General features: G+C 32.5%; 1 protein-coding gene across 1 annotated transcript; it reads right to left on the reverse strand.

The window, feature by feature from the left end:
• Positions 1-3,424: 3,424 nt before the first annotated feature.
• LOC132738725 (trans-1,2-dihydrobenzene-1,2-diol dehydrogenase-like) lies at positions 3,425-14,727 on the reverse strand. Its single transcript, XM_060726319.1, has 7 exons — positions 14,545-14,727; positions 11,617-11,728; positions 9,968-10,131; positions 8,974-9,220; positions 5,904-6,031; positions 4,660-4,804; positions 3,425-3,666 (listed from the first exon to the last, which is right to left on the reverse strand). The coding sequence occupies exons 1-7, from the start codon at positions 14,635-14,637 to the stop codon at positions 3,560-3,562; spliced, it is 996 nt and encodes a 331-aa protein (XP_060582302.1). The 5' UTR covers positions 14,638-14,727; the 3' UTR covers positions 3,425-3,559.
• Between the last annotated feature and the right edge of the window lie 333 nt (positions 14,728-15,060).

The following is a 15,060-nucleotide window of genomic DNA, read 5'->3' on the forward strand; positions in this document are numbered from 1 at the left end:
GTGTATCATGGCACGGATTTATATAAATCCGTGATCATGGTTACGATGTTCTTCAAAATTTAAATAACCAAAATATGAATTGCCGTATTGTCATTCTGATATATTCATTGCCATACTTATATTACCATTGCCATTCTAATATCACCATTGTCATTCTGATGTCTTCATTGTCACTCTCATATCTTCATTATTATTCTGATATCTTCATTGTCATTCTGATATATCAAATGTCATTCTGATATCTTCATTGCCATTATAATATCACCATTGTCATTCTGATATCTTCATTGTTATTCTGATATCATTATTATCATTATAATATCTTCATTGTTATTCTGATATCTTCAATGTCATTCTGATATCTTCATTGCCATTCTAATATCACCATTGTCATTCTGATATCTTCATTGTCATTCATCTTCATTCTCATTCTGATATCATTGTTATCATTCTGATATCTTATTGGCATTCTGATATATTTATTGCTATTCTGATTTATTTACTGTCATTCTGGTATTTTCATTATTACTCGGGTATCTTCATTATCAGTATAATAATGAATTATTAGTATTTGTATAAACATAAAAAATGTATAATCAATATGATACATATATAGTTATCATGCTGATACTTTCTTTAGCATTCTGATATTTTCCTTTTTATTCTGATAATTTTCTATCTTACATATCATTCTGATAATTTCATTGTCATTCTGATAACTTCATTGTCATTCTGATATCTTCATTTGTCATTCTGATATCTTCATTATCATTTTGATATCTTTATTATCGTTTTGATTTCTTCAATGTTTTTTTTCTGAAATTTTCCTTATCATTCTGATATCTTTACTTTCAAACTGATATCTTTATTGTCTCTCTGATTTCTTCATTGTCACTCTAATGTATTCATAGTCATTCTGATATCTTTATTATTATTCTGATATCTTCATTGTCATTCTGATATTTTCATTTTTACTCTGGTATCCCCATTATCATTATAATACATTAATATCGTTAAAATTCTGAAATCATTATCATCATACATTTTTAATTACACAAAATTCATTCAGCAGATCCTTCAAAAACTTTATGACTTTAAAAATAAGTATCGTACCTGCCATTACCCGTTTTAGCAGCAATACTTGTAATTAACACGAACAATTAACAACTTGAAATTAAGAATAAGAAAATAATTATTTACGAGATACATCTGCAAAAGTATGCTATAATTTGCAGAACCATACGGGGTTTAATGATTCGTGGTCGGTTTCAGAAAATCTAAAGAAATACTATATATGCTCATCTTTTGGCAAAATACTTAAATACTTTTCTTGCCAAGGTTTATGAACTATCGGAAATTCTTACTGTACATGTCTGATTTGAACAAGAGAATGCTCAGATTGTGTGTTCGGAAGCTGCATGCACTTCCTATAACATTGTTAAGTTGATCTAAGCCTTTCTTTAAAAAAGCGCAATTTTTAATGACACTACGTTTTTAAACTATGTATTACTATTGTAATCCTTAGATCTTTATTTACATTTAAAAAAAGAGACTATACAGCAATTATCAGTTTATTGATCCAAATCACAGAGAAGAAATTCTAATTTCCTTTTCGGCACAGAGGTGTTTCTGAGGTATGAGTGAACATCATGCGAACAAAATTGTTTCCACTGAACTACAATATCGAGATCAGGACAAGAAAAGTATGAAAAATCCCTAGTTGTGTATTCTTACAATCTCGGGTTCGTCTGGAGCCTTCAATCATACGTTTTCCAATTATCAACCATGTCATTGATTTTAGTTATATACACTGTAACATATAGCGGATATATAACTAATTAGACGCCGCGTTCACGGGATATATAGGGATAACTTCTCCATCGTATGTATGTCCGTCCGACTGTCCGTCACAAAATCAGTCAGATTGACAAACGCAATCTGAGTGAAACTTTAAGGGATTGATCGATACTCCAAGTACTTGTCCACGGGTATTTCAGTTAAATATGATTTTTGGCTAATTTATTGCCCCTGAAAAAAAGTGTTTTTACCTGTAAATGATTGTATGTCTCTTGCTACACTATTGATACAACATGCTACAACAAAGCGGCGATATATAAGGAACAAAGTGGCCAATCACCCTCAAAACAACTGCCTAATTGGCTATCATCATTGTGTTTATGTTTTATTAACTATTTAGCACACTGACCTCGATCAAGTACAAACTCAGGAACAAACATCAAACTTTATAGGTTCCCTGTGGCAGAATACAACATTTAAGAACATGAAAGGCAACGTGTCCGGAATCCGTTCTCTCAGTGCTTGAATAGCTGACGAACCTCAATAAGCATTCATGTATCAGGGAATTATAATTGAGCGAGTCTGTGGTCACATGGCTAAGGCAAGTTTAGAGCCGCTCAGCCACAAACAATACATAACGTAAGAAACCAATGTCGCCTCCAGAGCAGTTTATCTGCTTTATCTACTTGTTACATTCTTTGCCATTTGTGTTGTGTATACATTTTGTCCCTTAAATAAATCTGATGTGACTTATGATGTAAGTTTAACCATTCAAACGCTAGCGCTTAGTATTTTTTTGTAAATATGCCTTTTTTGTTTTAAACAATAACAACATTTTTTTTTATAGAAAATGATGGTTATTTAACGGCAATTTACACAAAAAGAGTGAGTCATAAGCCGCAGCCGGACTACCCCGACTCCGACCATTATAACGGTTATCTAGTTCTATATTCTGGTTCCCGGCATCTAACAAGTTGCGTAGCGAAAGGGGAAGGAACTCCAGACTACTAGTTCTACAGCAGTGTTCGATTGACAGTGGCTCGCGTTTTAGGTCTATAAATAGTTCATTCGATCAGCAAGACAGTGCTACATATCATTACAGGAACAGCAGTAATAGCCCAGACTAGCGGGGTTTTTTCAACAGTGACCCGTTGTTTAAATGTTAAACATGTTAAATGACTACTTGGCATGGAAAATAATATATTAATGGCATTTTTATTTCTAACAATAATTAATAAGAATCCTGATAAAATTAATATGTATTCACGAATTGGTTGCATTTTGCTGTACATATGAAGAAGTTAGTCTGAAATTAGATAAATTACTTTTTTCACCCAGGTGTGATAGCAAAGATTCGACAAAGAGTACAGCATATTCCAAATAAGGATTGACATTTTATACAAGTGATCAAAAAGGGGTCATATGTCAATGTGTTTTAATTTTCATTGATTTTTATTGGCTGATATCAACGGACGTATCCCAAGAGGTCATGACTCCCTGCAACACATCCCCTCTGTATCTGAGCATAATTTAATTTTATTTTTTTTGACAAATATCCTGAGAAAAGTGGCAATAAATTTGAATATAAATATATTAACAGAAAAGAAAAAAAAATATATACAATATATTAAATTATCTTTCGTGTTTTATTTCTATTCCAATCATGGGTAAACAGCATTAAATTCAATATCCACTAGCACGTGCACCTTGACCGACAGATATGTAGGTACCTTCATATGTCTTTAAGAGGAAGATAATAATTTTAGTCAAAGTCAGGATATTTCATTCCAATTTGTTTCCGGACTTCGTCCATTATCTGATGTACTATTTCAATCTCAGCATGGGTGTAGTTATCACTTTCCATTACACCTGCAATAGACGTGTTGACTGATGACGTCACAAGTACTTGCTACCAGAATGCAGCAGATATACTGATTAGCCAAAAACAACACCAATATTTACATACACAAAGGAGATATGTTGGCTCTTTAAACAAATTTCAAGAGCGCCAATTTCAATATCTGATTCGAAAACATAAAATGACATACTAGTATACTTACATATTATACAGTCTACATGCCAGACTAAGACGACTTATTAAAAGTCTATTCATTCTAATCATTCGCAACAACGGTAGTTTACATACGTTTATATATTGTATTATCGATTGACTTATCCGAAGCAAACAATATTAATTTTCCATTCCTTGAAAATGTCCAATGATACTAATTTTCCATTCTTTAAAATTGTCTAATGATGTGAATTTGTTGTAATGACATTACGATAATTGTGTTAATACTTAACTAAGTTTTCATTCTCCCCCTTTTTCAGGGTAAACAAACCCAGACATTCGCACACCTGCGCGCAATTTGAAAACTAACACTACAATTTGTATCAGATTGTTTCATAATGCATTTTAAAAATATGGAATGGATATACAATCAAAGCCTTCTTTACTTTTTCATTTTAGGACTGAGGTTTTGAGACCGAGCATCAATTTTTCATTTCACCAAATACACTGAATGTTCAAATAAAATCCGTTACAAACAAACTCACGTATGCAATGTTGATACCATTTCGGGCACACTAAGGGCTAAGAAAAACATAAAGTTTTCGATTTTTCATTTTCCCAAAACACAGGCAAGATTCAAATATGTATCAGTTCGTATGCAATAATAACTCATATTGTGAACTTTCTCGGATATATATTTATTGTTTTGATATAATTCTTACTTTTTCGGAGACACTAAAAGTTTCAAATTATCTTACCGGATACGAAATGGTATTAACCCTAACATATTCAGCTGCATTAATGGTTCAAATTTTGCTTTTTGATGATACTTTAAATGATTAAATTATTACCTTTTCGAATACATTCCCTAACTGCAGCAGCCTCGTATTGAAGTCCTGCACTATTTGTATGAAAATAATCTGCGTCTTTCAAGGGAAAAGCGGAAGTGCCTGATACGCTTGTCATGGTCGTCGGGCAATGCATCGGAGCTTGAACCTTAAAATGAAATTATCCTGATCTTACCTCTATATAGACAAAATTATCGAATCTTAATAATTTAAATAAATATAATTTGAGATTTAATTTTTATATACTTATTAATGGAGTTTAAACTGATAAATACATTTTACTTATGGAACTTTCAAATATCAATAAACATAGATAGAGCTTTAATAACCTATAAATTACCAAAGGGGAACGGCACATAGCTACTTGGATGGATTTATTTTCATAAAGCCATTGTTTGTTCTTTTTTTCTATAAATCTTTTTAAATGAGAATATATGTATGAAAACAAAATCTTCCCCAAAAATATAAAGTATAGACAAGGGGAAGAACTCAAGAGGAAGCGCTGTTAATGCCCTTACTGTGGCACCGATTTTGAATTTTATTTGCTTGCTTCTTTTGCAAAATATGGGAAATGGCATACATAAACAAAGATTTAACCGAACATTATTATATGGAAATCGGAAATTTTACGATTTATTAACGCAGAAGTATAAGCTCTATGAACTCAGACCCAAAGTCGTAAACCATAAGCATGCACAATTTCAGGGCTAAAACTCTTAAAATTATCGGGGTAAGATCACCAAACAGGACTTCATTCAAAAACAAATATTAGTTTATACAGTAAATGTAAACACTGTCAATCTAAGAAAAGCTCTTACGGAGTTAAATTCGCGTGAATTTCTACAAATTCACATCTATCTACCGATTTCTACTCCATGCCGGCACTAAGATAAAACCTTTCGATTGGATGATGGATAATTGACGACACAGAAACCATCATGGCTGGCAGGTCATAAACATCTGAATTTGTAGAAATTTACTCAGGAATAGCATTTTTCAGTTTAAAATTGTTTGCATTCTCGCTGTATAAACTAATAACTGTCAGCAATCAACCCTCAATAATATAGATATGGTCAGATTACAGGGACATTCTTGCCTAGCCTTTTTCCTAGAAACTTAGCCAAGTTCCTATCATGTATATATTTTCAGACTGTTAAATATTAGTTAATTAGTTTAATGGGAATTCAGTTAATATGTTCATATGCAATTGTCGTTGTGAAATAATATTCCGTAAATTTCTCTCTTACCTCAATGCGTCCTGTTTTTCCAAGGATAGAAGCATTATTATCTCCCTTTCCAGCGTCTGTATGATACGTCAAATTGGCCATTGCTCCATTTTTATATTTCAGTATTATACATGCCGACTCATCAACATCTGAAATATTGAACAAAATTAATATGATTCTACTTCGTCACGTCGCTTGCATATTATGATGATCATACACTCGAGCCACATACTCGCTTATTATAATGCTGTTAAATTATAACTCGTTCGATTTAATCCAATATCAAACGTACAATCAAACAATATCACTTATTATCACTAAGGCCCCAAAGATTACACGTTTAAACGGATTCGTTTCGATATTTATTCATAAACGTTTACGATATTTTTTACCGTTTCATCGAAATGACCATATTGTCTTACAAAATATCTTAATTGCCCAAAATCATGGATTTTATCAATTCTTGTGGTTAATTCCAAAGTCAGAAACGGAAAATGGGTGTTAACAACCCTCCACACATCATTACCGTGCAAAATTGCTCGTGACATAATACATTTTTGGTAAAAAATGGGGATACAATGCAGAAAATGTGCTGACTCAACGCAGAAAATGTGTGCTGAATCAATCGTGATCAGCCCTGCACATTTTTATTTGTACAAGTATTAAACATAGATAGCAGGACATCATTTGGCGACTCAAATACATGGTGGGCATAGTACATAGAGGTGCCACCGTTTAAACGGTATCGTTTCGGTTCTAAGCAATCGTGTAAACGTTTACAAAGAATTGTAAACGTGGGAGCCTTATAACACACAGTCGTGCCAATTTTCTTGAATCCGTAAACACGGTATGGCACGGCTTTTGGCGTGGTATTTTGACGGAGGATAATTTGGAGCACCACACTAATTACCGTATTCCGGTATATACCTGACAAGGCGCTTAATGATTTCACGATTTCGGCAAGCGTCTATCCAATCCTGTAATGAATAATATCCATTTTAACGTCGTAATTCCAATATAGCGGAAGCACATGTTTAAAATTATACATGTAGTATAAGTGCGTCAATGAAAAATTCTTTTTTTATTACTCGTCCGTTAATTGTAAACAATGTCGATGCCATTTCGGGAAACGACGAACGAAGAAAATAAAGAGAGAATCTAGAGCAACTGTTTCAAATTTCAAAATTTGTAAGCATTTTAACTTTCCATATACTAGTATCTACATTGAACTCATTTGCTCTGTCTAGCAGAAGTAGAGAACATCGTTTTTTTTCTTTATTTAGAATAAATATTATATATGTAATATATATTGTATTGCTGCAAGTATTCTGATCAGGCCCGTTGTGTGTTTTGTGATGTTCTAATTAGGAAGTAGACTCAGTGAGAACACACTTTTACGCAACCAACGAGACGTGTGCAATCCTTCATAATAACACACTCCAGTATTTTTTCTTTTATTTGATACATCTGTAAGATACGCTGAACAAAATCGAAGGGTTTTTCTTAAACAAAAGTACGGAGCCCCTAAAGTGACATTTTCCACACTTTTTTCCCCGGAATTTAATTCGTTTTTACGAAATAATAATTCGTAATTACGAAATAATAATTCGTTTTTACGAAATATTAATTCGTTTTTACGAAATATTAATTCGTTTTTACGAAATATTATTTCGTTTTTACGAAATATTAATTCGTAATTACGAAATATTATTTCGTATTTACGAAATATTAATTCGTAATTACGAAATATTAATTCGTTTTTACGAAATATTATTTCGTAATTACGAAATATTATTTCGTAATTACGAAATATTAATTCGTAAAAACGAAATGTTATTTCGTAATTACGAAATAATAATTCGTAAATACGAAATAATATTTCGTAAAAACGAATTAAATTTTTTCTAGCGTTTCAAAGAGTTTTGGTAATAGTTATAAATAAGGCCTCAAAACTAAGTTCCTGACTTAATATAAGGCATGTACATGCAATATAAATAGTGATTTTTGTTCTCCCCAAGTTTTTTAACTTTACACTATTGTACATAAATTAAAATAATCGCATGTTAATAGCGTTGAGCCACAGCCGTGATGGTACACGCGCTAGGAAAATTTACTTAAAATGGGGGTCCTGTGCTTCAAATCGTAACACGGACATTTCTGTATAATAAATTGTGAGGAAATATTTATTTTAAATTGATTAGATTAGTGAAAGTCTGGACCCCCCCCCCCTCGTCCCATTAGTTTTACTAATGTATATGATAAAAGAACGGAATAATATAACATGTTTCTGTTTCAAAGATACATGTCGTAAAAGATTGTCTCAAACATTAAAACATTGCTGATAGGAACATGTATTTGACAATGGGGAAAAAAGACCACTTTGGATAGAGAATGACTTCTCACTCAAAAACCCTGTTCACATAAATATAATAACTTGAGAACCATTCGGCTTATAATCACAAAGTTGATCAAGGCATGTAAATGACCCATTTGTGAGATTAATAGGTTCTTTATCAAGCTCAAAATGACCTTAAATAAGATTTCGTAAAAACGAATTAATATTTCGTAATTACGAAATAACATTTCGTTTTTACGAATTAATATTTCGTAATAACGAAATAATATTTCGTAATTACGAAATAACATTTCGTTTTTACGAATTAATATTTCGTAAATACGAATTAATATTTCGTAAAAACGAATTGATATTTCGTAATTACGAAATAACATTTCGTTTTTACGAATTAATATTTCGTAATTACGAAATAATATTTCGTAAAAACGAATTAATATTTCGTAAAAACGAATTGATATTTCGTATTTACGAATTAATATTTCGTAAAAACGAATTAAATGCCGGGGGAAAAGTGTCGAGAATGTCACCTTAGGGGCTCCGTACAAAAGACATAGTTATGAACACCAATAAACTTTCATGACGTCAGGACTCGGGCAAATCAAGGCGTGCAATAATGAACATCAATCCGTATGGATGTATTTATTGGGTAGAAAATGGTCGTATTTTCACCAAAAATTCAAAGTATTAATCATGACAACAAAAATGAAACATTAATTTTATTGAAATGTTCTTTACCTCCTCTCAAATTCCCGACTGCTGTAATACTTTGCGGCATTTCTTTGAAGACAAATACCGCAAACTGGATGACGTAAATGCCAATATCTAGTGCTCCTCCTCCCCCAACTTTTATGTCGCGTATTCGAGGAATATCTATTATAGGGACACAGAAGTTTGCCTGCACCAATCTTGGATCACCAATGGAGCCAGCAACCAGCTCCTCACGTATCTTTTCGTATACCGGAAACCAGCGGCTCCAAACTCCCTGTTTGTGTGATAGAGTACATTTCTTAATATATATCAAACGCGCTAATAATGTTTTGTTTATTCTTATATCTTTAGATATATATAAAACAGTTGGACATTTACTCAATATATAGGCATAAATTTAGTTATCAACTCATAGCATTAAATTACTTTGTGTTTACATGTTTTTTCTTAGCATCAGACGGTTGACTAACAACCGTGTCTTGTCTGTGTATTCTTACGATTGTGTTCGAGGTTCTTTTTCGAAATGTATCCGAAAGGGCCGAGAAGATGCGATTGTAAAGCCTCAGAGTCTTATCGTACCTTCACATGTAACAATAATAAGGTAACAGTGCGATACGTTATCATGATTCGATTTTAAGACGAAATGAAAATTAAAAGACGCGATAACAAGTATCGAGGACGCGAAGTCACGATTCAAATATGGAAGGCACAAAAAGGTGATTTGAAGACGCGAAAAACATGACTCGAAGACGTAAAACTACGATTCGAAGGCGCGATAACATGATTCGAAGACGCAGTAACATGATTTGAAGACACAAAAAGCATGACTCGAAGGCGCGAAAATAGAATTCAAACGCGAAAATAAGACTCAAAAAAAAGCATCATCACGGTGCAAGATTGTTATCACACTTTTGCTTCGCATTTTCACTATTTCATATCGTCTCATTGCCCACATAATTCGAAAACTTGGTCAAAAAATGCAAAACCTTATAGAATTGTCCTTGCGGGATAAGGTACCTACTTCCACAAAAAGCACGTTGTTCTTTTTTGCTACATCCAGAACTTGTTTCACCTGCTTGTAATTCATTCCCATTGGCTTCTCACAGATCACGTGTTTCCCGGCTGACAACATTTTGATTGACAGCTCCGCGTGACTCGTGTGAACAGTACCGATGTAAACAACCTCTAAATATGAAAAATATAATCAACAGAAAAGAATCCTTGTACTTATTTTTTATCAGAAAATAAGAAGAAATTCTTAATATTTGGCATCAGGAATGTCTCTTCATAATCTATTTCTCAAATATGACATAAGTTTATCACGTGATGACAAATAAAAGTTAATTATATAGCCAAAATGAGACACCAGTTAATCATATGGCGACAAAAGTGACAACAGTTATTACATGTACTTATCATTTGGCGACAAATGCGACACCGGCTAATCATATGGCGACAAATATTACAAAAATTATTAATCATATGGCGACAAATGCGACACCATTTATAATATGCCGATAAATGTGACAACAGTCAATCATATGGCGACAAATTGTTATAACAGTTAATCATATGGCGACAAATGTTATAACAGTTAATCATATGGCAACAAATGTTATAACAGTTAATCATATGGCGACAAATGTTATAACAGTTAATCATATGGCGACAAATGTTATAACAGTTACTCATATGGCGACAAATGCGACAACAGTCAATCATATGGCGACAAATGTTATTACAGTTAATCATATGCGACAACTATGACTAGTGTCAAGTTAATCATATGACGACACATATGAAACCTGTTGATCATATGATTTCAAATGTGACACAAGGTAATCATATGAAGACAAATCAACACGTGTTTTGCATCAAATATGGCATCAGGCTTTATCTGAACAGTTATGTGACACCACTTAAAGAAATTAAGTTAATCAAGTCAAGTGTGACACCAATTAATCTTATACCGATAAAAGGAAGCTATTCTAAATAATGAGTCGGCAAATGTGCAAATGTTACACATGTTGATAAAATGAAATAAGATGTAACACCAGTTAATTATATCAGATCAAACAATGCAACAAATAATAATATGACTTCAAATACTTAGATCACTAATTAATCACTTGACGTCAAACTATGACGTCAGATTAAACTCTGCTATTATGTAAGTTCGTTCAATTTCATGATTTCATATTGACAAAAATATATGTTTTCAATGAAACAAGACATTGTTGCTTCCCACGTAACTACATGTAAGTCACGTGCTTTTTGTATTTCACAAAGTAGGCTATCGCCCTCGTAATGTTATCTCCGCTTTTTATTCCAAACCGTTGTCTTTCCTTTTGGTTATTACTTTAGATCATTCCCTCACTCTTTTTTTCCCAGAAAAAAACAAATTATTGTAATCATAACAAATGTTCCAAAATTGAAAAGCTTTGCAATGTTTTTCATTCAAATTGGGCTTAGAAAAGCACAGAAGTACAATGTTTTAAAAACTTTATTTCAGAGTACTAGTATATTTCTTAATTATCTATTGCATATCTTTTTGTCTTTAATGCCAGACTTGATCTATGTAAAATAGCGATATGTTATGTTATAATGCGTTTAGACCATTGTAGGGGTCCTATGACGTTCTTGGGTAGTGTTAAAGATTCAACTACATACCAACGTCTTTGTCAGAGGCAAGTTCATCGTAAGAGCCATATGATTTCTTGAAACTGAACTTTTCTGCAAACGCCTGAGCCCTGGTAAGGTCCCTCGAGCCAACCGCAACAAACTATAATATTGTGATAGGGGTGGACATTATAATATGATTTCAATAAGGATTCACAATAATAGGTATTTATTTACTTTTAAGTTATTTCTTTTTTTTTCCTTACCGTTGCCAAATTCATGTATGTTTATATAAATCAACACCACTCCGATCAATTGTATTTGTCACATTAAGTGAATGTGTAACCGACACAGGGATAAAGAATACATGGCTGATGTCTGAATGGAGAAGGTTTATCAGAAAGTGTATCTTGGCGATCTTCAGCGAGCCGAATTCCCTTTCGCATCGAACCGAATAAACCTTCTCCATCCTGACAACAACCACGTTATCGCATGCCCCATTGTATTTAGTACATCTTCAATGAGGATTTGAAAAATATATAACAGTGCTATTTTTTCATTGATTCATATACTAGGGAAAAAAAATCCTTTTACACCTGATATATATATGAGTAAAGTTTTTTTTTATATCAATACTATAGACAGTAGCAGGATAAAAATATTTCCTATCTAAATTTGAATTCATAATGTAAAACAATTTTAAATGTATAGATACAAAATGGGAATCTATTTGCAACCTTAATATAAGTGAATAATCATAGGTACATGTATCTTAGAGTTACCGGAAGCTATGCTGTTATCATTTGGTGTTTAGGAACAGTCATAAGGTAGATTAAGATGCTAAGCAAGACATGTTTTGAAGCTATATTACACCTAAAAGTCCACTATTTAAAGGGATTCCACTGAGGTTTTTTGCCAGATAAATGCACCATTTGATGTAGGTTTAGACCACTAATCTTTGTGCAAAATATTAGATCTTTCGCGCATTTCGTTTTCCCAGAATAATTATTCGAATCGTACAAATGACCCAAAATGAAAAGCTTATGAAAACTTTTCACTCAAATTAGGCTAAGAAAAGCATAAAAGTACGATTTTCAATTTATTTCAAAGTATATTTCTTAACTATCTTTGCATATATTTCAGTTTAAAGTGCCTCTGCTCATTTATGTAAAAAAACAAAGGTTACGTTTGTAGGCTTTTAATACACCATTACAGCCCTAAAAAGAATGTCTTTAAAACTTTTTTATAACTCGAAAGGCATGGATTGAATCTAAAAGCGGAAGTATATATGATATAGGAATATACGAGTATAACATTAAACAAATATGTTGAGAACATCGATGACAAGCCCAGCCTCACCACCATTTAAGATGTTTATTAAATATGGTATTACAATCTGTCAGTTATGTAAACTTATATTATAATAATCAGAATACAGTAAACTCCGCTTATAACGAACTCATTGGGACATTCAAAATCTGTTCCTTATATCCGGAGTTCCTTGTAAGCATATAGCGAATTAGTTCTTGTATCAGAAGTTTTTATAGCGAACAGATTTACATATTACGAACTACTAGTAATTGTTTACCATCGTCCTCCATTTAGAAGAGCATTTGATTAAGAGAAATAACTCTTGGGTTTGTCATTGTTGTCTCCCTTATATTGATTCAATTAAGAAAAATAAGGAATAATTGCAATATTGTTTCTTTTTAGTTTAATTTTTATGTATAAATATATCTATAAGATAATTATATGATATGTACCATATCAGCAATATTGTTATTTATTAACGATACAGTATCATGCACAAAAATAATCTTTTTGCCTCGAAAAAGTCGCTAATTTTAGTTTGGGAATGTTGGTTAAATTCAATGTTCAGTAAACTTTTTAAAACTGTTTCTTCAACATGTGCATTAGACTCGAAGTATGACCTAATCTTGTGCAAGCAATCAATAGCTTCATTTTTTGACACAACCGGCAGATCATCTAAATAGATATCTTCTTCGGAAGATTGACTATCATCGTCATGATTTGTCCCTAATATATCCGCTACACTCGGCCAAGTTTTATTCTGTGCCGATGAAAACGAAAGTAGAAAATGCGTGATCTGTTTACGGAAAGCTGATATTTTGGAGTTCGTTATAAAAGTGTATTTTTCTGCACTTTTGATGGCATTGGGACTAAAAAATGAGTTCCTTATAAGCGATAATTCCTTATAACCGTGTTCGCTGTAACCGTAATTTTTTACAATAAATAAAGAAGGGCAAAATTCGGGCCAAAATATTTTGTTCCTTATAACCGGAAATTCGCTATAACCGTGTTCGCTATATGTGAAGTTTACTGTATATAATTATCCAGTTCGATAATATAATCGATAAAAGATCAGCTGAATATCGGTGACGATTTCAAGTTTTGTTTCGCGTAAAAGTTTATTTTTCTCTTGCTTGGCATACTTTCGCTATTTAGATATTTAGCAGTAGCAGACGAAATATTTAACGTGTGATCGTAACAATATCCACAGCTGTATATATCATACTTTATAGTACGTGTAATTCCTTGTCTGCAGATTATCATACAAAACTCCATTAACTTAAAGCAGCATGCCTCTAGATGAGCCGAAATATTTCAAGAAAATCAACTTCGAGGAAAATTTACGAAAAGAAAAACATATTCACAATCACCCCGAAAATAACTAACATGTTAGATGCAATAAAAGACTGATTTTGCAGTTTTTATCACAACATTTCTACAACCTGACTAACGCAGAAGGGCTATTTATGCATAGTCTGACATTTTTTAGTTTTACTCGTAGATTTCAAATGTCGAGTTTTGAAGGTGTAAATTACTAACTTTGTTAACTGGACAATAAGTTATGTTAACTTGTAATACAATTCAGCTATTCTGTACAATTTTATGGTTTTAAATTGTCACAACATGACGTATATATATAGAATGTGATTTACAAGAACGCAGAATTACCTCATGATCCTCCTTTGGTAAATTATCTTGTATAGCGAGGAAGAAATCCCATGATATCTTTCCTGGTCCAACACAGCCCCATTTTGTTGCCATTCTGTTGAAAGAGCGAAAAGCAACAAAAGACAATAAGAGATTATTATCACAAGCAATCAGTCACTATCCGTAATAAATTGAATATGTACAAGTATATATATGTTGTAAAAGCTGCGTTGGTGTAGCTGTTTCCCAACTGTATTTAAAATAATGAGTGTGACCCCTAAAAATAGTGTGTGTGTGTGTGGGGGGGGGGGGTGGTGCACTAAATACCGTATTCCGGTATATACCGGACAATGCGCTTGAATGATAAGATACTAAAATCTTGCCTTTTCAACCAACGGAATAAACTTTAAAACGTCTAATTAATCTCTTCAAATCGATTTATATTCGACAAATGAATGAAAAAATGTAAGAATCGGTTAAAATGGCAATATTTTGCTACCTCTTGATCGTGGTTTCTGCAAGTGTCTATATGGACTG

This window comes from Ruditapes philippinarum, unplaced genomic scaffold, assembly GCF_026571515.1.
Source record: "Ruditapes philippinarum isolate M1 unplaced genomic scaffold, ASM2657151v2 ctg4371_1_1_1_1, whole genome shotgun sequence".
NCBI classification, from domain to species: Eukaryota; Metazoa; Mollusca; class Bivalvia; order Venerida; family Veneridae; genus Ruditapes; species Ruditapes philippinarum.

Excerpts from the sequence above, each read along its gene's own strand:
- LOC132738725 (XM_060726319.1), bottom strand. The coding sequence starts at position 14,637 with ATGGCAACAAAATGGGGCTGTGTTGGACCAGGAAAGATATCATGGGAT. Across the intron at positions 10,132-11,616 it reads TGCCTCTGACAAAGACGTTG|AGGTTGTTTACATCGGTACT; the intron begins GTATGTAGTTGA and ends TTTCATATTTAG. Across the intron at positions 4,805-5,903 it reads GAAAAACAGGACGCATTGAG|GTTCAAGCTCCGATGCATTG; the intron begins GTAAGAGAGAAA and ends TTTCATTTTAAG.